Raw genomic sequence first — 27,708 nt, 5'->3', positions numbered from 1 at the left:
ACCAAACCAGACCAGACCAGACCGGACCAGACCCGACCGGACCAAACCAAACCAGACCTGACTCAACCAGACCAGACCAGACCCGACCGGACCAGACCCGACCCGACCCGACCAGACCAGACCAGACCAGACCGGACCGGGCCGGATGTTCTCCATGAGCCACAGTCGTGGTTCTGGTTCTGGTTCTTTGAGGGAAACGTTGTTTTGAGTTCAGAACAAAGGAAACGATTCAGTTCAGTTTCCTGAAAAAAGTGAAAAATGAATAAAAACAGATGTAAAAAAATAAATTGAGTCGTTTTGAAAAACTGCAGAATCAGACGCTGTTGGTGTGACGTGGTCGTGACATCACGTCCGGTGCGTTACAGGAAGTGGCGTGTTTGGTTTGGACGCTGATGTCCGAGGCGTGTTGGTGCAGAATCACACCTGAGCCGTTTGTTCAACACACTGACGAAGCAGCGTGAGAACCGTGGTGACGACACCAGAGCTCCCGTGGTCGGTCCCGTCATTATCTTAGTCCCCAGAGACACTTCCTGTTTGTGGTGGACTCGTTCGTCTCGTTAATGAGACGTTTCTGTCCTTTAAACAACAACAACAACAAACAAACAAACAACAACAAACAAACAACAACAAACAAACAAACAAACAAACACCAACATCATGGCGTCTGGAGACAAACCAAAGGAAACACAAACATCAGATGTCCTGATACTTCAGGAGAGCGTGCGTCGGCTGTGACATCATCCGTGACATCATCACACGACAGGAACCCTGTGTGAGCGTTTCCACGGTAACCAGCCTCTGGAGGCAACGCGGCGTGAATGAGAGTCGAGCCGGCGTCAAAGTTTACGTCTTTATTTATAAAAACAAAGGAAGTCAGAAAATAAGGATTTCAGTGATTACAGCAAACACTTCACTCGCTGTTCGTCGTCGTGTCGTCGTCTCTACACTCGGCTACGTCACGGCGCTCGAACACACGGGACGACGACGGTACGGCCGGAGTGCGCACACACACACACACACAGAGACACACAGACACACAGAGACACACACACAGACACACACACGTCACGTTTCTCCTTTTCCTTATTAAAATACAAAAATTAACCGTTTGCATCGAAGCTCGACTCAAGACAAACAGCGTCCGTCCGTCGCCGCGGGAGGAAGTTTGTCGTCGCCTTTCACGTTAAAACGTGAATTAAACCGTTTTTAGTTTCCAGACAAATAAAATCTCTTTAAACGACGTCGTCACCACGAAGTTTGACCCCGACGACGCGTTCACGTGTGAAATAAAAGACAATTATCACAACACGTCTGTGAAGCTGCTGAACGACCAATCAGAGGAGAGGAGAGGTCGGACCAATCAGAGGAGAGGAGAGGTTCGACCAATCAGAGCAGAGGGGAGGTTCGACCAATCAGAGGAGAGGAGAGGTTCGACCAATCAGAGGAGAGGAAACAGGAAGCAGACTGCAACATTAAGGAAATTGGACACACTTAAAGTCCTGAACCCGTACAAAGCCTGTTAATGTCCCACTGAGCCCAGTGTAAAGCCTGTTAATGTCCCACTGAGCCCAGTGTAAAGTCTGTTAATGTCCCACTGAGCCCAGTGTAAAGTCTGTTAATGTCCCACTGAGCCCAGTGTAAAGTCTGTTAATGTCCACTGAACCCAGTGTAAAGTCTGTTAATGTCCACTGAGCCCAGTGTAAAGTCTGTTAATGTCCCACTGAGCCCAGTGTAAAGTCTGTTAATGTCCCACTGAGCCCAGTGTAAAGTCTGTTAATGTCCCACTGAGCCCAGTGTAAAGCCTGTTAATGTCCCACTGAGCCCAGTGTAAAGCTGTTAATGTCCCACTGAGCCCAGTGTAAAGTCTGTTAATGTCCCACTGAGCCCAGTGTAAAGCCTGTTAATGTCCCACTGAGCCCAGTGTAAAGCCTGTTAATGTCCCACTGAGCCCAGTGTAAAGCCTGTTAATGTCCACTGAGCCCAGTGTAAAGCCTGTTAATGTCCACTGAGCCCAGTGTAAAGCCTGTTAATGTCCACTGAGCCCAGTGTAAAGCCTGTTAATGTCCACTGAGCCCAGTGTAAAGTCTTTTAATATCCCACTGAGCCCAGTGTAAAGTCTGTTAATGTCCACTGAGCCCAGTGTAAAGTCTGTTAATGTCCCACTGAGCCCAGTGTAAAGTCTGTTAATGTCCCACTGAGCCCAGTGTAAAGTCTGTTAATGTCCACTGAGCCCAGTGTAAAGTCTGTTAATGTCCCACTGAGCCCAGTGTAAAGCTGTTAATGTCCCACTGAGCCCAGTGTAAAGTCTGTTAATGTCCCACTGAGCCCAGTGTAAAGTCTGTTAATGTCCACTGAGCCCAGTGTAAAGTCTGTTAATGTCCCACTGAGCCCAGTGTAAAGCCTGTTAATGTCCCACTGAGCCCAGTGTAAAGTCTGTAAATGTCCCACTGAGCCCAGTGTAAAGTCTGTTAATGTCCCACTGAGCCCAGTGTAAAGTCTGTTAATGTCCCACTGAGCCCAGTGTAAAGTCTGTTAATGTCCCACTGAGCCCAGTGTAAAGTCTGTTAATGTCCCACTGAGCCCAGTGTTAAGTCTGTTAATGTCCCACTGAGCCCAGTGTAAAGTCTGTTAATGTCCCACTGAGCCCAGTGTAGTCTGTTAATGTCCCACTGAGCCCAGTGTTAAGTCTGTTAATGTCCCACTGAGCCCAGTGTAAAGTCTGTTAATGTCCCACTGAGCCCAGTGCAAAGTCTGTTAATGTCCACTGAGCCCAGTGTAAAGTCTGTTAATGTCCCACTGAGCCCAGTGTAAAGCCTGTTAATGTCCCACTGAGCCCAGTGTAAAGTCTGTTAATGTCCCACTGAGCCCAGTGTAAAGTCTGTTAATGTCCCACTGAGCCCAGTGCAAAGTCTGTTAATGTCCACTGAGCCCAGCGTAAAGTCTGTTAATGTCCACTGAACCCAGCGTAAAGTCTGTTAATGTCCACTGAACCCAGTGTTAAGTCTGTTAATGTCCACTGAGCCCAGTGTTAAGTCTGTTAATGTCCACTGAGCCCAGTGTAAAGTCTGTTAATGTCCACTGAGCCCAGTGTAAAGTCTGTTAATGTCCCACTGAGCCCAGTGTAAAGCCTGTTAATGTCCCACTGAGCCCAGTGTAAAGCCTGTTAATGTCCCACTGAGCCCAGTGTAAAGTCTGTTAATGTCCACTGAGCCCAGTGTAAAGTCTGTTAATGTCCCACTGAGCCCAGTGTAAAGTCTGTTAATGTCCACTGAGCCCAGCGTAAAGTCTGTTAATGTCCACTGAGCCCAGCGTAAAGTCTGTTAATGTCCACTGAGCCCAGTGTAAAGCCTGTTAATGTCCACTGAGCCCAGTGTAAAGTCTGTTAATGTCCCACTGAGCCCAGTGTAAAGTCTGTTAATGTCCCACTGAGCCCAGTGTAAAGCCTGTTAATGTCCACTGAGCCCAGTGTAAAGCCTGTTAATGTCCACTGAGCCCAGTGTAAAGTCTGTTAATGTCCCACTGAGCCCAGTGTAAAGCCTGTTAATGTCCACTGAGCCCAGTGTAAAGTCTGTTAATGTCCACTGAGCCCAGTACAAAGTCTGTTAATGTCCCACTGAGCCCAGTGTAAAGTCTGTTAATGTCCACTGAGCCCAGTTTAAAGTCTGTTAATGTCCCACTGAGCCCAGTGTAAAGTCTGTTAATGTCCACTGAGCCCAGTGTAAAGCCTGTTAATGTCCCACTGAGCCCAGTGTAAAGCCTGTTAATGTCCACTGAGCCCAGTGTAAAGTCTGTTAATGTCCACTGAGCCCAGTACAAAGTCTGTTAATGTCCCACTGAGCCCAGTGTAAAGTCTGTTAATGTCCACTGAGCCCAGTGTAAAGCCTGTTAATGTCCACTGAGCCCAGTGTAAAGCCTGTTAATGTCCCACTGAGCCCAGTACAAAGTCTGTTAATGTCCCACTGAGCCCAGTGTAAAGTCTGTTAATGTCCCACTGAGCCCAGTGTAAAGTCTGTTAATGTCCCACTGAGCCCAGTGTAAAGCCTGTTAATGTCCACTGAGCCCAGTGTTAAGTCTGTTAATGTCCACTGAGCCCAGTGCAAAGTCTGTTAATGTCCACTGAGCCCAGTGTAAAGTCTGTTAATGTCCACTGAGCCCAGTGTACAGTCTGTTAATGTCCACTGAGCCCAGTGTAAAGTCTGTTAATGTCCACTGAGCCCAGTGTAAAGTCTGTTAATGTCCCACTGAGCCCAGTGTAAAGCCTGTTAATGTCCACTGAGCCCAGTGTAAAGTCTGTTAATGTCCCACTGAGCCCAGTGTAAAGCCTGTTAATGTCCCACTGAGCCCAGTGTAAAGTCTGTTAATGTCCACTGAGCCCAGTGTAAAGTCTGTTAATGTCCACTGAGCCCAGTGTAAAGTCTGTTAATGTCCCACTGAGCCCAGTGTAAAGTCTGTTAATGTCCACTGAGCCCAGTGTAAAGTCTGTTAATGTCCCACTGAGCCCAGTGTAAAGTCTGTTAATGTCCCACTGAGCCCAGTGTAAAGTCTGTTAATGTCCCACTGAGCCCAGTGTAAAGTCAGTTAATGTCCCACTGAGCCCAGTGTAAAGTCTGTTAATGTCCACTGAGCCCAGTGTAAAGTCGTGTTAAAGACTCAGTGAAGAAGGTGATTTAAAGACGAAGACGCCAAAGAAAATGGCCGCCCGTAGTGAGGACGGACGCTACAGACTCTGTGACCACATCATGAACGACTACGTGACCGCTGTGTCGTCCACGCCACGTCCTGAACGCCACGTCATTAACGCAGCGTCCTGAACGCCACGTCATTGACGCAGCGTCCTGAACGCCACGTCATTAACGCAGCGTCCTGAACGCCATGACGCGTCCTGCACAAAGTCAGACACGTGAACTTCCAGAGCCGCTTCAGTAGCAGACGGACGGACGGACGGACGGACGGACGGGAGCCGTGAGTCGCATGATTTAATCTGATTGGTTCGACCTGATTGATGATTGATCAGCAGCGACCGCGGCACAAACCCCCCCTGCCCCGCCCCCCCCATGGTCACCATGTTGTGTTCAGTTCAGGTGTCCGATCACATGACGCGATGACATCAGCGTCACAGCCTTTAAACCAACCAATCAGAGCAGAGCGGGGTCTTGGGTTTCCCTTTAAAAACACATACAGCTGTAACTCCGGCGTTCCTAGCCACGATGACCCGCTCCGGCGTTCCCCGACACGATGACCCACTCCGGCGTGCCTCGCCACGGTGACCCGCTCCGGCGTTCCCCGCCACGATAACCGGGTCAAGCGCGCCCCGCTACGATGACACGCACACCGGGCGCCGCAGGTCACCACCCAGACGCCGACAGACGCCCGGCCCAAACCTAAAGATGCTTCAGCTCCAACAAACCAATGGGATCGCTACGAGACCGTGATGTCATCAGCTGCTGCAGCCAATCAGAGCAGACTCATAGAGCTTAAAGTAAAGCACAGGCGCTCCTCGTGACTCGTCTTTATTGTGGACACGTTGAAGAGTGAAGAGTTGAGCATAAAAAAATAAAGCGGCGTCTCTGAGTTTGTAAAAACATGGATTATTTATTTATACAACTTTTTTGGGGGAAACCTTTGTTTTTGTTTTCTCTAATGTTTGAAAATCGGCTAAAATGATGAACTTAAAAGAATCGGACCTCTTCCTCACACCTGGTTCAGTCTGACAGGAAGTGTTACAGGAGGAGTGGTTTGGTTCTGGCGGGGTGCGGGGGGGGGGGGGGCAGGACAGCGGTACAAAGACATTTCATATAGAGAACCTTATAAGACACAAACGATTCAGCACACAACCTGAAAAACAAAATAAAAAACAGAGAAAAAGGAAATGTAGTGTTAAAGTTTGTCTTGCTCTCTGCGGGCAGAGCCGGCGCTGGTGGGGGGGGGGGGCTTGGGGCCTCCTGGGGGCCTGGGACCCCTCACGGTTGACCCCGGGGACACACTGCCGGGTGTGGGTGTGGGTTGCAGGGCCAGCGGAGGACGGGTCGGGTCTCAGAGGGTTCTTACTTTCAGCTCAGACGAGTTTGGATTCATGGATTTTAAAGAACCGACCCGCGAACAACAAACTTTCAATCGGTTTAGAATCAAAGATCCATGATTTTCAGTTGATTCGTTAAAATAAACTCCTGCAGAGACTTGAAACTTGTTGGAGAGAGAGAATCCAGCACAGTGAGTCCGCAGCTGTTCACACTGAGGCGGGAAAACCGAACCTCTTTGACTCGTCTGAGGAAAAGATTCTGATGGAAATGAACGCTTCAGACGAAGACGACGTGGAAGGAAGCGCACGCTCTCCGCTCTTACTCTGCGTGGAGACGAGCGGCAATGGGGGAAATCTGCGGTGACACAAAAGTGTGGGAATGGGATGTACCTGTACCTGGGGGGGGGGGGGTGTTACCTATTCAGGTTTACAAGCCCCCGAGAACGCAGTCGCCATCTAAACCAAAGGCACATCTGATCACATGCGTTCCTGTTGTCACCTGCGGGCGCTGCTGTGGAAACGGGGTCCTACTCGTGTTCTGGGGTTCTGTTCGGACAAAACGGGACCTCTGCAGGCGTCCACGCAGACTCTGTCCCAGAAGAGAACAACGATAACAGCTGTTTGTGGCAGCACCACTTTAAAAACATCACATTAAAAAGGTCTCCTCCGTACGTGACCCCAGCTCTGAGGTCTGACAGGAAGTGAAACTCTCCACGCCAGCAGCTGATTGAGCACGAGACCAGACCCTCAAACCCAAACACCTGCTGTGACAGGAACCCGGAGCCCAGACTGCGTGTACATGCACACTCATATTACACCATTATTACAGACGTGACAGTGTTCATGACATGATACGGGTCATGTGATGCCACCGCTGGACTCCGGCCCTGGTTCTCCGCTCGCCGACAGCTTTAGGAAGTGAACACGCGCGGGGAACTGTTTTGATTGGATATTCTGAGTGACGCTCAGATTAATGTGTAATGTACCGATATTACTCTTTAGGACACGATCAGCTGCAGTTTCTCCTGCAGTCTGCGTCCGTTTACGGCTTCCTGTCTTGGTTCGGTTGCTCCCACACATCTGCTCAGAACAACAACACGCCTACTTCTAAACATGATGAAAGTCTCGGCGTTCAGATGAGTCCAAACATTGTAACGCGACCTTTTCAAGGTGGCTGAAGGGACGAGAGCGGGACACTGGAAACATCTGCACAGCTGCATGCAAACGGGAACATTAGCTTCCATTCTCCACGTAAACAGTTTAGCAGAAGTCTTTGTTTCAGATTAAGGACAGAAGCCGGATCATTGGTGCGTGTAAATGAAGTCACTGATGAACAGACTGTACGGACAGTTTCACCTGCTGACTCCAACAGGTGCATTTAATGTTCAGATAAAGAAAAGTTCAACACACTGAGTGGATCTGGAAGTTTAAGATCTCTGCAGCAAATTTCAAGTCTCTAAAAGTGGATTTATGGAGGTCTGAAAGCAAAGAGTTGACGTTTGAACGTAAGTAATGAGGAATGGATCGTCTGCAGTCGGGTGATAAACAGCGTCACTGCAGATCCGAACTCCGACGTAAGAAACTTCTTTAGTTCCCGTGATGCACGGACCACGGTCTAACAGCCGGGTCGGAGTAAGACCCACTGAGATCACCTCCTCCTCCATGATGCTCTATTGATGCTTCTGGAATGTTTTCAGAGGTCAGGGGTCAGGGGTCACAGCCGGCCGTCCAAGAAGAAAGTCACAGCAACTGCTTGAGTGTTCAGAGAAGATCCATACGACTCCCGGTCAGACAGACAGACAGACAGACTTACTGCCTGTCTCCCTCCCTTCTTCTTCTCCCGCTGGGAAGTTGTTGCGTTCTTCTTCTCCTCTTCTGTCTGTCGGCATTCCTCCCGGAAAGAAAAACAACACTAGGAGCTAAAAAACAGGTCAGCCTATTTACATACAGTCTCCAAGTCTGGGCATGTGTGTGTGCGTGTATGGTTTATGTGTGTGTGTGTGTGTGTGTGTGTTTGTATATGTGTGTGTGAGAGTGTGTGTGTGTGTGTGTGTGTGTGTGTTGTAAGAAGTTCAGAGTTTGTATCTCCGTCTTTTGTTTGTGTTTGTTCAGGATGGAAGTTTACATGGATGTGTGTGTTAGTGTGTATCAGCATGTTTTAACTGTATAGATTGGGATTTTGTGTGTCTGTGTGTCTGTGTGTGTGTGTGTGTGTATAGAGTGGATAAAACTCTGTGTGTGTGATCAGTGTGTGTGTTCAGTAACGTGTGTGTACTGTGTGTTTGTGTATGTGTGTGTTCAGTCTGTGTCGGAGGAAGAGGATGTTCCTGTTGAGGAGCTGTCATCAGAGGAGGATGAGGAGCTGCCACTCAAACGACTGGCCCCGCCTCCCGAGGCCCCGCCTCCAGCTGCCTTTTCTGAATGGAGTGAGACAGGTAGGAAGAGAGACAGGTAGGAAGAGAGAGAGAGAGACAGGTGTCAATAAACAGATGCACAAATCAGTGATGTTTAAGTTACAGAGATCATGCTCTGGGCCAAGATGACCTGCTAACAAGGAGCCCTGTGGCAAAAATGTGTGCCCCTAAAGAGCCGAGGATATACCCGAGTAAGACTGAGGATATACCCGAGTAAGACTACAGATATACCCGAGTAAGACTGAGGATATACCCGAGTAAGACTACAGATATACCCGAGTAAGACTGAGGACATACCAGAGTAAGACTGAGGATATACCCGAGTAAGACTGAGGATATACCCGAGTAAGACTGAGGACATACCAGAGTAAGACTACAGATATACCCGAGTAAGACTACAGATATACCCGAGTAAGACTGAGGATATACCCGAGTAAGACTGAGGATATACCCGAGTAAGACTGAGGACATACCCGAGTAAGACTGAGGACATACCCGAGTAAGACTGAGGACATACCCGAGTAAGACTGAGGACATACCCGAGTAAGACTGAGGACATACCCGAGTAAGACTACAGATATACCCGAGTAAGACTGAGGATATACCCGAGTAAGACTGAGGATATACCCGAGTAAGACTGAGGATATACCCGAGTAAGATTGAGGACATACCCGAGTAAGATTGAGGACATACCGAGTAAGACTGAGGACATACCCGAGTAAGACTGAGGACAAACCCGAGTAAGACTGAGGACAAACCCGAGTAAGACTGAGGACATACCCGAGTAAGACTGAGGACATACCCGAGTAAGACTGAGGACATACCCGAGTAAGCTTGAGGGTATACCGGAGTAAGACTGAGGACATACCCGAGTAAGACTGAGGACATACCCGAGTAAGACTGAGGACATACCCGAGTAAGACTGAGGACATACCCGAGTAAGCTTGAGGGTATACCGGAGTAAGACTGAGGACATACCCGAGTAAGATTGAGGATATACCCGAGTAAGACTGAGGACATACCCGAGTAAGATTGAGGACATACCCGAGTAAGACTGAGGACATACCCGAGTAAGATTGAGGACATACCCGAGTAAGACTGAGGACATACCTGAGTAAGACTGAGGACATACCCGAGTAAGATTGAGGACATACCCGAGTAAGACTGAGGATATACCCGAGTAAGACTGAGGACATACCCGAGTAAGATTGAGGACATACCCGAGTAAGACTGAGGACATACCCGAGTAAGACTGAGGACATACCCGAGTAAGACTGAGGACATACCCGAGTAAGATTGAGGACATACCCGAGTAAGACTGAGGACATACCCGAGTAAGACTGAGGGTATACCCGAGTAAGATTGAGGACATACCCGAGTAAGATTGAGGATATACCCGAGTAAGACTGAGGGTATACCTGAGTAAGACTGAGGACATACCCGAGTAAGACTGAGGACATACCCGAGTAAGATTGAGGATATACCCGAGTAAGACTGAGGGTATACCTGAGTAAGACTGAGGACATACCCTAGTAAGACTGAGGACATACCCGAGTAAGACTGAGGACATACCCGAGTAAGACTGAGGACATACCCGAGTAAGACTGAGGACATACCCGAGTAAGACTGAGGACATACCCGAGTAAGACTGAGGACATACCCGAGTAAGACTGAGGGTATACCCGAGTAAGATTGAGGATATACCCGAGTAAGACTGAGGGTATACCCGAGTAAGACTGAGGACATACCCGAGTAAGACTGAGGACATACCCGAGTAAGACTGAGGACATACCCGAGTAAGACTGAGGACATACCCGAGTAAGACTGAGGACATACCCGAGTGTGGCCAACATCATGTCAGAGAGTAGCAGAGGTCATTAACGATTGCAACAAAAGCCAAATCTGACCGTGACGGAGGCTTTTGGTCATGACTTTGTTACATTGACTCATGGTCCTCTGAGGCCACCTGTCAGCCCAGCAGAGGACATTCTCCAGGTTCACTTCTGAGCCTCACTTGCCACAAAGATCCTGCTAAAGTGTCAAATAAGACTATGGCCATACCAGGGTGAACAAGCCTATGCCCAATTGCAATCTAAGTTATTTCAAGGTCATGTCCAAGGTCTTTTCAAATGACCAGATGAAGAGCTAGTTTTGACTGTGTTTTCAAATGTTTCACAAAAGCTTCTGGTGTCGAGAAGAAGAAGTCCTCTGGTGCTGGAGGACACGGCTGCCTCTCCAGTAGCCTCCTGGTTTCTTTAGTTGTTTTAAGCTATTTTACCCTCTTTCTGATTCCTTTTCACTCTTCTTGTGGAGAGATTTTGTGTTTTATTCGGCATGAAACTGGACTTGCCGGTGCCGGTGGCAGAGAGGACGACACTGGACAAACTACTGGACCTCCCTTGTGTTTTTTAAGCTGCAGGAAACTCATTTTCCTTGCTGGAGTTTGTCCCAAAGGATCAATAAAGAGAAGTTTGAGTCGAGGAAGGATTTTAATAACACCCAGCCTTTGTGTAATAGCAGTTCTGAAGTCATTTCAGTAGTTTTACAGTCACTCTACCCTCAGTGCAGATAATAATAGCTCATGAGTACTTACGCAGTAGCTTCCTTTGTTTCTTCTGAAGGCAGGATTTGACGTAGCGCTCCAGCTCTCTAAGTGTGGAGGGTTTGAGGGTTTCAAAGTCGATCTCGATCTCGTCGGGGTTGGAGTCCCTCAGTGACGGCTCTCTGGACTGGATGATGTGGACGACGCGGCCCAGCTTCTCCCCTGGCAGCCGGTTTATATCCAAACTCAGCTGCCGCTTCTCATCATAGGACATTGGCAGGGATGATTCCTCGCCGTCGTCTCCGTTAGCCGAGCCACCGCCCGACACCTTACTGCCTTTCTTAGGTTGCCTGGAAAAACAGAGTTACTTTGATTATTCAGTCCCAACATTTTCATTTCCCACGTTCACCTCTGATTCCAAGAAAACAGGAAGTAGTCGTTTGAGTCGTTTGAGTCGTTTGAGTCGTACCTCGTGGCGGTCACCGTGCTGTTGGCTTTCCTGGCGGGCGCTTTCTTCTGATTGGCTGGTTTGGGCTGCTGAGCTGCAGCCTTGGGCTTCTTCTCTTCTTCCATTTTGCCCTTGTTCCCTTTTTCTTTCTCCTTGTCTTTCTTCTTCTCTTTGTCTTTCTTCTCTTTCTTCTTCTTTGGCTTGCTGACTGGAGCCTGGGACAGGACGGCCAGCTGCTCGTGCACCGCCTTCAACTGATGGAATATACTAATTATCAATACCTTTAACCTCCCGTCAAGATTTAGAAACGCCTTCAACTGATGAATTATTCTACAAATGGGTCTAAAATCACATTAATATGCTGATCAAAATAACAATTGCATGGAAAATTAAATCAACAGAATTACTTTCATTAAATCTACAATGATATTAAAAAAGAAGAAAACCAGGATGTTCTTGACCTGTGATTGGTCGGCAGCACCAACCTGCTCCTGTAGCTCAGCCAATCGCGTGGCTCGCTCCTCCTCTGAGTCGGACGATTCGTCGGAGGAGGAGTTGTTGCTGCTGTCAGAGGAGGCGGTGCTTTTACTGACCAATGGTGTTGTAGACGGGACCGATGCTTCCAGGCCCTCATCTGGGATCTTAGCGAAACGCATCTCAAACACGTCCTGAGGAGACAGAGGGAGAGAAATCAGGTGTGACCACAGAAACCAAGGAGGTCACGGTTCTGGAAGGTTCTGGAAGGTTCTGGAGGTCGTACAAACCTGCAGCTTTCGGGCCATAGCCACCACCTCGTGGTCTGGAGGGTTGTACTTGTAACAGTTGGAGAACATTAACCTGACGTCAGTCGCAAAGCTTTGAGGATCGCTGTACTCTGCTTTATCCATCTTTTTCTGTTGGAGGGGAGAGAGGAGAAGAGTCAAGGGCGGCACCTGTGTGACGGTCTCAGCATCGTCTCTGAACACATCTGTGCACCATCTGAACACTGCACACCGTCCTCCAGTCAAGCTCATCACTGCTGCGGTCTTGATAACGAACGCCTGCTCGTTAAGTTGAATGACGTGCCCGATGAGTGTGTGTGGGCGGCGTCATCGCTCACAGAGCTACATGATGCTGGGGTCTGTGACTGACCCTGAGCCAGTGACGTCAAAGCTTTTACTTTGCTGGTTCTGCTCGAGCCGAGTTCAGCTTTTGAAGGTTCTGACTACAAACGTAACTCACATGCTTGACACTGACAGTTAAAGCTCCGCTCCAGAGCCGACAGAGCTCAACTACGATTTCATCCACAGCTGAACTCAGCTCGTCACTTCCTGACTGATCTGAACTCGGTGTGCTGGGGTGTCATGATGTCACGTGTGTGTTGTGTGTGATGCTGTAATGTGGGAGTTACCCGGACAGTGCTGAGGTCCATGGGGTGTTTGATGATGTCATGGTAGTCATGCAGCTCCAGCGCCTCGGCGTCCACCGGCTTGTAGAAAGGCCAGGCGTAGGCGGCGTGTTTCTTGGAGAGCATCTCCTTCAGGATGGCGTCGCAGTGTTTCATCTGCTCGCCCAGCTTACTGCTCTTACTCCTGCCGGCTCCGCCTCCACCGCCTCCAACCTCACCCCCCGCCACTTCCTCTACTGTCTCCCTGCGGGCCTTGGCGGGTCGGGCGGCAGCCTCGCGGCGGGACAAGCCCAGTTTGGCTGGTTTGGTGTCCTGAGCGGACGGGGAGTCTGCACGACCGGCAGAGATGGCCGACGTGGTGGGGGTGGTGGTGTCGGCTTTCCTCTTTACACCTTTCTTCTGTTAGAGAGAGAGAGACAGGTATGAAGACAGGCAGGGAGAGAGAGAGACAGGTACAGACACAGTTATAAAGAAACAGGCCACGAGAGACAGACAGATGGCGGTGACCAGGGTTGGACGATGTGTTCATCCAATCACCCGACCCCAGTGCAGACGACAGGCCGACAGACAGAAGGTCAGCATTCCTCTCAGAGCACACGCTGTTACCTTGACGACGGGCTGTGCAGACGGCATCATGGTGGCCGGGGGCTGTGGGGCAGAGATGGGGGGCGTGGTCTGGACTGGCGTGGGCGTGGTCGAGATGACAGGCGTCTGAGAGGGGGAGGGAGACGGGTAGGAGGGGGGTGGTGAGGCTGAAGACTCGGCCTGCTGACTCACTGAGAGACAAAGAGACAAAGTTCTGTTAGTACTGAAGTATTAGTACTGCAGTATCACCTGTAGTATTAGTACTGCAGTGGTCACCTGTAGTATTAGTACTGCAGTAGTCACCTGTAGTATTAGTACTGCAGTAGTCACCTGTAGTATTAGTACTGCAGTGGTCACCTGTAGTATTAGTACTGCAGTGGTCACCTATAGTATTAGTACTGCAGTATCACCTGTAGTATTAGTACTGCAGTATTACCTGTAGTATTAGTACTGCAGTATTACCTGTAGTATTAGTACTGCAGTGGTCACCTGTAGTATTAGTACTGCAGTAGTCACCTGTAGTATTAGTACTGCAGTAGTCACCTGTAGTATTAGTACTGCAGTATTACCTGTAGTATTAGTACTGCAGTGGTCACCTGTAGTATTAGTACTGCAGTATTACCTGTAGTATTAGTACTGCAGTAGTCACCTGTAGTATTAGTACTGCAGTGGTCACCTGTAGTATTAGTACTGCAGTGGTCACCTGTAGTATTAGTACGGCAGTGGTCACCTGTAGTATTAGTACTGCAGTATCACCTGTAGTATTAGTACTGCAGTGGTCACCTGTAGTATTAGTACTGCAGTATTACCTGTAGTATTAGTACTGCAGTATTACCTGTAGTATTAGTACTGCAGTAGTCACCTGTAGTATCAGTACTGCAGTATCACCTGTAGTATTAGTACTGCAGTATTACCTGTAGTATTAGTACTGCAGTAGTCACCTGTAGTATTAGTACTGCAGTGGTCACCTGTAGTATTAGTACTGCAGTAGTCACCTGTAGTATTAGTACTGCAGTATCACCTGTAGTATTAGTACTGCAGTGGTCACCTGTAGTATTAGTACTGCAGTATTACCTGTAGTATTAGTACTGCAGTATCACCTGTAGTATTAGTACTGCAGTGGTCACCTGTAGTATTAGTACTGCAGTGGTCACCTGTAGTATTAGTACTGCAGTGGTCACCTGTAGTATTAGTACTGCAGTATTACCTGTAGTATTAGTACTGCAGTATCACCTGTAGTATTAGTACTGCAGTGGTCACCTGTAGTATTAGTACTGCAGTATTACCTGTAGTATTAGTACTGCAGTATCACCTGTAGTATTAGTACTGCAGTGGTCACCTGTAGTATTAGTACTGCAGTGGTCACCTGTAGTATTAGAACTGCAGTGGTCACCTGTAGTATTAGTACTGCAGTAGTCACCTGTAGTATTAGTACTGCAGTATCACCTGTAGTATTAGTACTGCAGTATCACCTGTAGTATTAGTACTGCAGTGGTCACCTGTAGTATTAGTACTGCAGTATCACCTGTAGTATTAGTACTGCAGTATCACCTGTAGTATTAGTACTGCAGTATCACCTGTAGTATTAGTACTGCAGTATCACCTGTAGTATTAGTACTGCAGTATCACCTGTAGTATTAGTACTGCAGTATCACCTGTAGTATTAGTACTGCAGTGGTCACCTGTAGTATTAGTACTGCAGTAGTCACCTGTAGTATTAGTACTGCAGTATCACCTGTAGTATTAGTACTGCAGTATTACCTGTAGTATTAGTACTGCAGTATCACCTGTAGTATTAGTACTGCAGTGGTCACCTGTAGTATCAGTACTGCAGTATCACCTGTAGTATTAGTACTGCAGTGGTCACCTGTAGTATTAGTACTGCAGTGGTCACCTGTAGTATTAGTACTGCAGTATCACCTGTAGTATTAGTACTGCAGTATCACCTGTAGTATTAGTACTGCAGTATTACCTGTAGTATTAGTACTGCAGTATCACCTGTAGTATTAGTACTGCAGTGGTCACCTGTAGTATTAGTACTGCAGTGGTCACCTGTAGTATTAGTACTGCAGTGGTCACCTGTAGTATTAGTACTGCAGTATTACCTGTAGTATTAGTACTGCAGTATCACCTGTAGTATTAGTACTGCAGTGGTCACCTGTAGTATTAGTACTGCAGTATTACCTGTAGTATTAGTACTGCAGTATCACCTGTAGTATTAGTACTGCAGTGGTCACCTGTAGTATTAGTACTGCAGTGGTCACCTGTAGTATTAGAACTGCAGTGGTCACCTGTAGTATTAGTACTGCAGTAGTCACCTGTAGTATTAGTACTGCAGTATCACCTGTAGTATTAGTACTGCAGTATCACCTGTAGTATTAGTACTGCAGTGGTCACCTGTAGTATTAGTACTGCAGTAGTCACCTGTAGTATTAGTACTGCAGTATCACCTGTAGTATTAGTACTGCAGTGGTCACCTGTAGTATTAGTACTGCAGTAGTCACCTGTAGTATTAGTACTGCAGTATCACCTGTAGTATTAGTACTGCAGTGGTCACCTGTAGTATTAGTACTGCAGTGGTCACCTGTAGTATTAGTACTGCAGTGGTCACCTGTAGTATTAGTACTGCAGTGGTCACCTGTAGTATTAGTACTGCAGTGGTCACCTGTAGTATTAGTACTGCAGTAGTCACCTGTAGTATCAGTACTGCAGTGGTCACCTGTAGTATTAGTACTGCAGTATTACCTGTAGTATTAGTACTGCAGTAGTCACCTGGGGGGGCCGGGGGGCCCTGTTTGCTCTTGCCCTTGCCTTTGGGAGCTGGAGGCAGCAGAGCGACTTCCTCTTGAGGCATCTGAGCAACTTTCTGCAGGAAGATCTTCTCTAAAGCCTGAGCCATGAGCACGATGTCGTCTGTGGGCTGAGACACGACAGACAAACCACAGGGTTAAATACACACAAACAAACAAACACACAAACAAACCACAGGGTTAAAAACACACAAACAAACAAACAAACCACAGGGTTAACAAACAAACACACACACAAACAAACCACAGGGTTAAATACACACAAACAAACAAACACACAAACACACACACAAACAAACAAACCACAGGGTTAACAAACAAACAAACAAACACACACACAAACAAACAAACACACAAACACACAAAAACAAACCACAGGGTTAAATACACACAAACAAACACACACACAAACAAACCACAGGGTTAACAAACAAACAAACACACACAAAAACAAACAAACAAACAACGGGTTAAATACTCCACAGCAGCATCTAGTGGCAGCCATGACACCTGAGGTGACTTCTCACCTGTACAGTGAGGACTACAGTTGTGTGTGTGTGTGTGTGTGTGTGTGTGTGTGTGTGTGTGTGTGTGTGTGTGTGTGTGTGTGTGTCTCTCTCCTGCCGTGCCTCCTCACGGTAACTGGTTGTTTTGCGACTCCAGGGGATCTGGGAGCAGCGGTGGGCCCCAGAGTTACGGCGTACAGGCCCTGACGCCTACCACCCACTGCACACCCACCACTGTCCTGTGGGCAGCCCTGGGCTGGGGGAAGACTACGGGAGTCAACCCCTAACGAAAAACCTGTGTTGGTAACCCGCAAGAGGCGCGCATCAGTGCCCGGTGACTCGGCAGAATCCTGCAGCTCTCCACAGCGACCGGCCGCCTCGATCTTCCTCCAGTCCAACTGTGGAGGTGCCAAGACAGTGGGTTGAGGAATGAGACTCCTCCCCATGAGCCCTACGGGATAAACGAGACTCCTCCCCATGAGCCCTACAGGATAAACGAGACTCCTCCCCATGAGCCCTACGGGATAAACGAGACTCCTCCCCATGAGCCCTACGGGATAAACGATAAACTCCTCCCCATGAGCCCTACGGGATAAACGAGACTCCTCCCCATGAGCCCTACGGGATAAACGAGACTCCTCCCCATGAGCCCCACGGGATAAACGAGACTCCTCCCCATGAGCCCTACGGGATAAACGAGACTCCTCCCCATGAGCCCTACGGTATAAACGATAGACTCCTCCCCATGAGCCCTACGGGATAAACAAGACTCCTCCCCATGAGCCCTACGGGATAAACGATAGACTCCTCCCCATGAGCCCTACGGGATAAACGATAGACTCCTCCCCATGAGCCCTACGGGATAAACGAGACTCCTCCCCATGAGCCCTACGGGATAAACGATAAACTCCTCCCCATGAGCCCTACGGGATAAACGATAGACTCCTCCCCATGAGCCCTACGGGATAAACAAGACTCCTCCCCATGAGCCCTACGGGATAAACGAGACTCCTCCCCATGAGCCCTACAGGATAAACGACAGACTCCTCCCCATGAGCCCTACGGGATAAACGATAGACTCCTCCCCATGAGCCCTACGGGATAAACGAGACTCCTCCCCATGAGCCCTACGGGATAAACGAGACTCCTCCCCATGAGCCCTACGGGATAAACGATAGACTCCTCCCACTGACAAACAGCCGCTGCCTCTCACTCGTCAGCGCTGACGCCCGACCTCACCCACGGACGAAGCCACCACGGACCAGGTCTATGCACGACTTCACAGCACTTTGCATTCCCAGCCCGAGAAGACAAACTTATCCTCGTGGGCGACTTCAGCGCCCGAGTCAGCACTGATTCCCACCCGTGGGAAAAGGTCTTAGGTCGTCACGGCAACGCAAACGGCCTCCGACTTCTCCGCCTGTGCTCTGAACACGCGTCGGCACCAACCAACGCCGTGTTCCAGCTTCAGGAAACGCACAAAACAGCCTGACCTGAAGGATGACATCATCACCCGCCAGCACAACCTGAAGGATGACATCATCACTCTGTGACGCAAGGAGCTGATGGATGGACAGACCCCCGGCGAGTCAGAACCAAGCTCAAACTAAACACACGACCACCAGCTCCCCCCTCGCCGTTGTGCTCCAGCGGCCCGTGGAAACATCCAGCTGCTCCAGGACTCAAACTCTTGAACGTTGCTGCAGGATGAACCTGAAACAGAGCTCAGCACAACAACCTCTGGACTGATGAACCCTGCAGGTCTCAGCAGAGCCCGGGAGGACGCCTGCACCCCCATCCTCACAGCACCACGCAGGGTTCTGGGTCCTCACGGAGAAACACAGAGACCGGTTTGATGAGCGGGCGGTTCAGATCCAGGACCTGCTGAGAGAGAAGAACAGAACCCTGCTGTGACCCTGAGGGATCCGTCTGCACTCCGCTCAGAAACCCAACGTGACATGAGGACCATGAAGAACCAACGGTGGTCCACGTCCGCCCCAGAGACCCAGAGTTCTGCAGACACTGGGAACCAACAACAGTTTGACTCCGCCCTGAAAACTGCAGGTGGAGCATCCAGAACCGCTCTCCACCCGGTCAGGAGTGAGGACGGACCGACCCTGTTCACGGGGAAGACTCAGGTTCTTCATCGGTGGGCCGAACACCACCGTGACCTGCTGAACAGGGTACGTGACCCTGACCCGGGCCGGCTCCATGATCCGCCCGACTCACCTCTCATCAGAGAACCTGACCCTCCAACAACAACCGCTGAGGTCCAGAAGTCACTGGACTGACTTCAGAGCAATAAGGCAGATGGTCCTGATGGAGTTCCTGCTGAGACCCTGAAACATGGCGGGGGTGCGGTTCTAAACTGCGTCCACATCCATCAGAACAGCCGTCTGGAAAACTAAGCGTGCGCCACAACAGTGGAAAGATGGCGACGTCACAAATGTGCATAGAAAGAAAGGAGACCTCAGTGGTGGATCTCAGTCCTGTCCGGCGCTGGAAAGGTGCTCGCCACAGTCACGCTTCGTACACTAAAGTTTGCTGCCGACGAAATCTTTCCTGGAACTCGACGTGGATGCAGAACGACCGACAGGCACAGAGCACTCAGACCCCCCTACATGGTCTCTGTGGATCCAACCAAAGCATGTGACTCAGTTCATAGACCACCACTCTGGACCCTCCTGCAGAAACGTGGATGTGCACCCCCCGTCCTGTCAGGCTCCACAGGCTGGTGTCCCCAGAGCAGGAGGGGGATCTGACCCGGTCACAGTGGGTACAGGTGTCACACCAGGCTGTGGCATCGCTCCACTCCTCTTCAACATCTTCCTCGCTGCTGTTTGAAAAGCTTCACACTGTGGTGTTCCCATCTCGTACCGCTCGGAAGGGAACCTCTTCAATCTACGCCGTCTTCAAACGGGGACCAAAGTGTCTGAAGGAACCCTCCTGGACACAGTGGTGCAGTGTGTCTGTGTGTGTGTCTCTGTGTGTGTGTGTGTGTGTCTCTGTGTGTCTCTGTGAGTGTGTGTGTGTGTCTCTGTGTGTGTGTGTGTGTGTGTGTGTGTGTGTGTGTGTGTGTGTGTGTCTCTGTGTCTCTGTGTCTCTCTGTGTGTGTGTGTGTGTGTGTACCTTGTTGTAGATGTAGCAGTTGGTGAACATGGTGTTGAAGTCCTGCAGGTATGTGTGTGTGTCTCTGTGTGTGTGTGTGTGTGTGTGTGTGCCTCTGTGTGTGTGTCTCTGTGTGTGTGTGTGTGTGTGTGTGTGTGTGTGTGTGTGTGTGTGTGTCTCTCTGTGTGTGTACCTTGTTGTAGATGTAGCAGTTGGTGAACATGGTGTTGAAGTCCTGCATGGCTTCACTGGCGCTCCAGTAATAGTTGTTCTCCAGACGCTTCTTGATGGTTCCCATGTCCATCGGGTTCTTGATCACCTTGTGGTAGTCCTGGAAACGCAGGCGCCGTTAGCTTAGCTTAGCTTAGCATACAGACAGGAAACAGCGGTGTGGGGATGATTGTGTGTGTGTGTGTGTGTGTGTGTGTGTGGGGGGGGGGGGGGGCCGGGACTTACTGCCAGGCAGAGCTTGATGGCGTCGACGGGCTGATAGAACGGCCACGCGAACTGATGCTTCCACAGAGTCTTCACCACCACGTTCTGCATGTACTGCAGCTGGTTGGTCTTTCTGAGGACGCACACACACACACACACACGGAGAGGGACACACACACACACACACACACACACACACACACACACACACACACACACACACACACACACACACACACACACACACACACACACACACACACACACACACACACACACACACACACACACACACACACACACACACACACACACACACACACACACACACACACACACACACACACACACACACACACACACACACACACACACACACACACACACACACACACACACACACACACACACACACACACACACACACACAGAGAGTCACGTCAGGTCCACTTCACTGTTTGTGGAGCTTCATTAAAGTCTGTAAAAACAGCCGATATCTGTGTTTTTAGTCGTCTTGCGTGTGACGGTACACGTTGGCGGTGGACGCGGCGCTCTCACCTGCCAGGCTTGGTGGGGTTGGTGACCTCAGGGGGGGCCGGGTTGGTGAGGGTGGGGGGGCTGGGGGGCGCAGCCTCCGGGGCGTCCGACATGGTGGACGAGGGTGACGCAGCAATGCACCGTGGGACGGCAGTGTCCGACCTGAAGGTGAGAAAACAACTCCCTCTGTGTCCTGAGGGGGTGTGTGTGTGTGTGTGTGAGTGTGTGTGGGGGCACACAGGTGTGTGTGTGTGTGTGTGTGTGTGTGTTCAGTTCAGGTGTGGATGGTGTCGATTCTTCAGCTCGATGTTTCCCCCGAGGAGACAAACGCCCATCGCACCTGAGGGAGAGAGGGACAGTGTTAGCACCGTTAGCTCTCCTGTGTGTGTGTGCGTGTGTTTTTATTGGTTCTTGTGTTTTGAATGTTTTCTTAAACGCCCCCCCCCCTCCCCCCGGTCAGGACGTTCAGGTGGAGACTGCAGAACTGAATCTTTGTCTCTTTGAAATAAAGAAAAGCATCAAAACTGTTTTGATGGATTTGTGGTTTTGAATGAAAAAGTTAAAACTCTGTTAAGTCCGTTTAAATGTTTAAGTGTTTCCTGTTTTTCTCGTGTGTGACGGTGAACGCAGCGTCTGATCCTTCAGCACAGAAAGATCCAGACACACACACACACACACACACACACACACACACACACACACACACACACACACACACACACACACACACACACACACACACACACACACACACACACACACACACACACACACACACACACACACACACACACACACACACACACACACACACACACACACACACACACACACACACACACACACACACACACACACACACACACACACACACACACACACACACAGAGTAAAGATGGACTCGTGCTGCAGCTCTGAACTTTACAAACTCACTTTTCTGGGACGTTCACTGAGAAGCTTTAATTTTGCCTTTCTCAGACCATTTCACACTGATGTGATGATGATTATAGATATATAAATATAAATATATATATTTGTATGGATAATATAATGATGCTGTTTAAAACCACCTTCTCCCTTTGATCTCATTTAAACTGTTGTTGTTGTTTTTGACCGGATGTGATTTTGTTTATTGTTGTTTGTTTTTCTCTGTTTTAAACAAACGTCACAAAGACTCTGAATAAAACGTATTATCATTATTATTATTAAATATAATTCCACCTTTTCAAAGATCAATAAAGGTTTTTTCTGCAGAACTGAAAAACTTCAGATTTACAAAGAAAAACAACAAAAACAAGAAATAAACAAGAACTAAAGTTTGTTTTAGCACTTTGCTGTTTTTACTGTTTACTTTAGTTTCTCCTGTTTGTTTTTACTGTTGACAGGATTTTATTTTTAGGTTTTAAAGTTTTAACACGACTTTTATTATTTTAGTTTCACGTTCATTTTATTTTTTTAAGTAATAACATTCATTATTTTATTTTACTTTTTTAGCAATAACATTTGTTTTATTCTTATTTTATTATTAACATGAATCAGAATCCTCGTTTGTTTCGTTGCTGCAGTTTTTAAACAAACGTCTCTTTTTTATAAAAAACAACTATTGAAAATGATTTTTGGACTTTTTTCACGTTAAAAAAAGAATCTTTTACTTTAGAAACAAAGTCGTTTTTTTTATCACAGAAATAAAAAATATTGAGTTAAACTTTGATCCTGGAGCCGAAAAGCAGAAGATTTAATTTAAACACTTTTCAAACCTGAAAAACATTAAAACCAAAGCAGCTGAACATTAAAAACAGTTTAAATAATAAATATAATAATAAAAATCTCATGTTTCTGCAGCAGATTCAAACACGATCAAAGATTCAAGCTTTAAAAAACAAACAAACTTAATTTACAGAAACTTTCCTGAAGAATCAGATTCTGATTTTATTACAAACAAAACAACAACAGCTGAACTTCATCATGTGAATAATTATGTTTATTTCTATTTCTTCCCTTTTTAAATTTAACTTTATCGCTTATTTTTAACCTTATTTTGTAATATTTTGTTGCTGCTGTGACAAAAGAATTTCCCCGTCTGCGTCAAACATCAAAGGTTTCTGATTCACTGACGACAGATTCATATTTAATATTATTAATATTATTATTATTATAATTATCTTCATTATGAGTCAATCAGGAGCGAAAGGCTTCACCTCAACCACCACAAATATGAACATTTATATATAATATACACATATATTTATATATAAAAATATAAAACAGAACATTTCAACGGTTTCACTCAAACTTTGATCAAAGTCAAACACGTTCACGCTCTGCAGCCGTGGTGCGTTCAGGGACCCACAAGAATCTGTTTTCTTGTTTTTCACTAATACATGATACAGATATATTATATGTGTGTGTATATAACATATATAATATATATCTGTATCATGCACAGGTGTTTTCCTTGTTTCCCAGAGTGACGCTTGTTTGTTTCTGGAAACTTCTTTTTATCAAAAACTCAAACAAAATGAACCGATTCAAGTGAAAATACAGAGAATTATGAAGTTTTTCTTTTTCTTTAGTAAAAAACAATAAGGAAAAATGATTTATTAACTTTCTGATTTAGTGGAAAACGACATGAAACAATCTGAGACGATCATCATCAACAGCAGCAGGGTCCTTAATTATCAGTTTACACTCAGACTTCTTTCTCCATAATTTCACTCGAATCGGTTCATTTTTCTCTGAGTTGTTGATAAAATGAAGCTTCTTTATGATTTTCTTCCATAAAAACTGTTGATTTATTTATTTATTTAGTGAATCATCAGAAAACACTCAGAGATGATCCAATAATAATAATTAAATATACTTTAATAAACAAACAGAAGCAGATCTGAAACAGGTGAACTTTTAATAATATAACATTTTAATTTCAGCACTTTAACGTGTACCAAAATATTTATACTTTTAATAAAGTAATATTTTAAACACTTCTGTATTTACACTGAAGCATTTTAGACTCTTTTATTTCTACTTTTACTGAAATAACAATTTAAATTCAGCACTTTAACTTGTACCAAAATATTTATACGTTTACTAAAATAACATTTTAATAGAATAACATGTTTAAATTCAGGTTTTTAACTCGTAACAAAGTATTTTAGACTCCTGTTTTTATACTGTTAATAAAGAAACATTAAACTGAAGCAACACTTCTGTATTTACACTTTAGCATTTTATCTCTTTTATTTATACTTTAACTAAAGAAACACTTTAGTTTCAGACTTTTAACCTGAACTAAAGTGTTTTAAACTCCTGTTTTTAGACTTTAACCTGAACTAAAGTGTTTTAAACTCCTGTTTTTAGACTTTAACCTGAACTAAAGTGTTTTAAACTCCTGTTTTTAGACTTTAACCTGAACTAAAGTGTTTTAAACTCCTGTTTTTAGACTTTAACCTGAACTAAAGTGTTTTAAACTCCTGTTTTCAGACTTTAACCTGAACTAAAGTGTTTTAAACTCCTGTTTTTAGACTTTAACCTGAACTAAAGTGTTTTAAACTCCTGTTTTTAGACTTTAACCTGAACTAAAGTGTTTTAAACTCCTGTTTTTAGACTTTAACCTGAACTAAAGTGTTTTAAACTCCTGTTTTTAGACTTTAACCTGAACTCAAGTGTTTTAAACTCCTGTTTTTAGACTTTAACCTGAACTAAAGTGTTTTAAACTCCTGTTTTTAGACTTTAACCTGAACTCAAGTGTTTTAAACTCCTGTTTTCAGACTTTAACCTGAACTCAAGTGTTTTAAACTCCTGTTTTTAGACTTTAACCTGAACTAAAGTGTTTTAAACTCCTGTTTTTAGACTTTAACCTGAACTAAAGTGTTTTAAACTCCTGTTTTTAGACTTTAACCTGAACTCAAGTGTTTTAAACTCCTGTTTTTAGACTTTATGCTGAGGTGAACTTGTTTCCCCGCTGTGACCTGAGACTCTTCAGTGTCTCTGCTCTGGAGCTACAGAGGACCGGGGTCCTGCCTGGACCCGCAGCCGACCCCCGACCCCCCGGGCCGGCCCTGCTGAGCCCGGGGCACCGGAGCCCTGCTCGGATCAACAGATGGGCTCCGGCCGCTCCGCTCTGCATGCTGCTGCTGCGGTTCGGCGGCTAACGGGGAAGCTAACATGCTAACAGACCACCGCGGTCAACAAACTCCATAAACCCGGTTCACCGGCGGCCCCCCCGCGCACACGCCCCCCTCCCCCGGTGGTTACCGGCGGGATGGCCCGGTGCCGCGCGCGCTAACTGCTGCACCTGTCCAGGTGAGCGTGACCCACGGAAACAGCCCGTTTATCTCGCTTTAAAAAGATGGCGGGCAAGAAGGCAACATACGGGCTAACGGGCTAATGCTAACGGGCTAACGGGGCTAAAGCTAACGGGGCTAACGCTAACGGAGCTAACGCTAATGTCGGTAATGTCGTAAACGTTGAGCTCGTGCTTCCGTGGGAGCGCGTGCTGGCGGATATCGTGACGTTAGCTCGTGAATGAGCCGCTCGCGGGCGGATTAACGCGCTCGCGGGTCGAGTCCGCGCGGATGTTCGGCTCCGTGTTTGTTAGCCTGTTAGCATGTTAGCCGCCGTTAGCCTGCTAGCTCCCGTTAGCTTGTTAGCTGAGCTTTGTCTGAAGGCGCCACAGAAGCTCCGACAGACCGCGGCTCGTCCCGGTCTCAGCCCGCCCGGCCCCCGCCGCCCCCGGCCCCCGGCCCCGGACGCACGGCGGTGTTTACTTGGTGTGGCGGTCCTCCGGTGACTCCTCCAGCGGCGGCTCGGGTCCGTTTTCTGGAGGCTTTTTTTCTTATTTAGCGAAGTAGCATAATAGATGAGTTATCAGCTGTCTGCCGTCTGCGCCTGCGCAGTGGGGAGCCGCGTCACGGATGTTGTTGTGAGCGGATTGGCTGGCGCGGAGCAGGGCGCGCTGTGATTGGCTGCGGGGGGGCGGTTTGATTTGTCGCTGGGGGAGGTGCGGCGCCCTGATTGGTCGGTGAGTCAGGCGGAGAGCAGCGATTGGCTGAGGCGGTGGCTGGGCTGCTCTGATTGGCTGTTACACTCACCTGCTGCAGAATGGCGCCGGCAGCGGAACTACGGCCCCCAGCATGCACCGCGGCAGCAGAGCCCGGGGGGGGGGGGGGGGGCTGGTTTATATTAATAACGGAAACTTTATTAAAGTGATAATTTAATAATAATGTTTTAAAGGAAACAGAATCAAAGTTTTGCTTTAAATAAAAAAATAATTTTAGTCTGAATTATTATTTTAACCATGTTTCACCGTGTTGGGACATTTGATCTGGGGCCACAGGTGACTCTGCTGTAGGGTCGCAGGTTCGAGTCCCTGTGTGGACCATGAATGGAGCGTTGACGGGTGTCTGGAGAGGTGCCAGTTCATCTCCTGGGCACTGCCGAGGTGCTGTTGAGCAAGGCACCGAACCCCCAACATGTTTATAGGTTGTGTGTGTGTGTCTGTGTGTCTGTGTGTCTGTGTGTCTGTGTGTGTGTGTGTGTGTGTGTGTGTGTGTGTGTGTGTGTGTGTGTGTGTGTGTGTGTGTGTGTGTGTGTGTGTGTGTGTGTGTGTGTGTGTGTGTGCGTGTGTGAATAATAAAGTTCTTCTTCTTCTAACGTCCCAAAATGAAGCTAAAGAATAATCTGTGACGTCATCACTTCTTTATTTCACCTGCTGTTAAACTTCTGTGTGTTGTTGTTTACGTATAAACCTGCGTCTGTGTCACTCTGCTGTCACATGACTTACTGTTTGATGTTTTTACGATTATTGTCTCTCTGACTCTTTCATCTTTGTGTTCAAACTGTTGCACAATCATAAATCAATCAATAAAAAAGCTTCTTGAATCTTAGAAAGACTTTGTTTGTTTTTGTCCTTTTGTGGAAACGTCTCCTCGTCTTTAACCATCTTCCATAATTATTTATATATTTATATTAATATTTACTGAAAGTGTTTAATGTGACGACTTTAGTTTCTGCAGATTTCACTGAACTCACATTCAGACTCGTCCTCTCGTCTCAGCGTCGTTCACTCATTTAATAATGTTTATATTAATATATAAACATTATTAAATCACTATTTTTGGGCACGTTTCCATGGTAACAGCCAATAGCGTTGGGCGTTGCTGGTTGCCAGGGTTGCCTGTTGTTGGGTGCAGCTACTGTAGGCTGGTTGCCAGGGTTGCCTGTTGTTGGGTGCAGCTACTGTAGGCTGGTTGCCAGGGTTGTCTGTTGTTGGGTGCAGCTACTGTAGGCTGGTTGCCTGTTGTTGGGTGCAGCTACTGCAGGCTGGATGCCAGGGTTGTCTGTTGTTGGGTGCAGCTACTGTAGGCTGGTTGCCAGGGTTGCCTGTTGTTGGGTGCAGCTACTGTAGGCTGGTTGCCAGGGTTGTCTGTTGTTGGGTGCAGCTACTGTAGGCTGGTTGCCAGGGTTGCCTGTTGTTGGGTGCAGCTACTGTAGGCTGGATGCCAGGGTTGTCTGTTGTTGGGTGCAGCTACTGTAGGCTGTGAGTCACTATAGGCCGAGCATTCACTCCATGGACTGAGAGAAAGGAGAGGAACGCCATTCAAACGCACGCCCACATGGCTACGCTGCTCCTGGATGCTAACATCACTTTCATCTGCACTTAGCTGGAACGGCTAACGCTAACGGCTAACGCTAACAGCTAACGCTCTCTAATGTCCAGCAGGAGGAGACTCCACTTAAAGCTGCATTCTCTCTAATGTCCAGCAGGAGGAGACTCCACTTAAAGCTGCATTCTCTCTAATGTCCAGCAGGAGGAGACTCCACTTAAAGCTGCATTCTCTCTAATGTCCACTTAAAGCTGGAAGTTGACACAGAGACAACAGTCTGATTATCAACAAGCTTTATTGTCGTTATGAGAG

At 47.5% G+C, this 27,708-nt stretch overlaps 1 protein-coding gene across 4 annotated transcripts; it reads right to left on the bottom strand.

Moving 5' to 3' along the window:
* Positions 1-5,568: 5,568 nt before the first annotated feature.
* Positions 5,569-25,696, bottom strand: brd3b (bromodomain containing 3b). Of its 4 annotated transcripts, none has more exons than XM_083913031.1 (12): positions 25,558-25,696; positions 20,813-21,131; positions 20,276-20,387; positions 20,013-20,150; positions 16,141-16,315; positions 13,417-13,586; positions 12,814-13,209; positions 12,188-12,316; positions 11,885-12,091; positions 11,445-11,677; positions 11,027-11,325; positions 5,569-8,436 (listed from the first exon to the last, which is right to left on the bottom strand). In XM_083913031.1, exons 2-12 carry the CDS (start codon positions 20,902-20,904, stop codon positions 8,318-8,320), a joined length of 2,070 nt encoding a protein of 689 aa, XP_083769157.1. In that variant the 5' UTR covers positions 20,905-21,131; positions 25,558-25,696; the 3' UTR covers positions 5,569-8,317. The 4 variants fall into 4 exon arrangements, with proteins under 4 accessions (XP_083769157.1, XP_083769158.1, XP_083769159.1 ...); XM_083913032.1 differs by having other exon boundaries at positions 11,909-12,091; XM_083913033.1 differs by having other exon boundaries at positions 16,168-16,315.
* Positions 25,697-27,708: the final 2,012 nt, after the last annotated feature.

This window comes from Echiichthys vipera (assembly GCF_963691815.1).
Source record: "Echiichthys vipera genome assembly, chromosome: 4".
Classification (NCBI taxonomy): Eukaryota; Metazoa; Chordata; class Actinopteri; order Perciformes; family Trachinidae; genus Echiichthys; species Echiichthys vipera.
This window is presented reverse-complemented; position numbering and strand designations above follow the sequence as displayed.

Excerpts from the sequence above, each read along its gene's own strand:
- brd3b (XM_083913031.1), bottom strand. The coding sequence starts at position 20,904 with ATGTCGGACGCCCCGGAGGCTGCGCCCCCCAGCCCCCCCACCCTCACC. Across the intron at positions 16,316-20,012 it reads ACTGCTACATCTACAACAAG|CCCACAGACGACATCGTGCT; the intron begins GTACACACACAG and ends GTCGTGTCTCAG. Across the intron at positions 12,092-12,187 it reads CTATGGCCCGAAAGCTGCAG|GACGTGTTTGAGATGCGTTT; the intron begins GTTTGTACGACC and ends CTGTCTCCTCAG.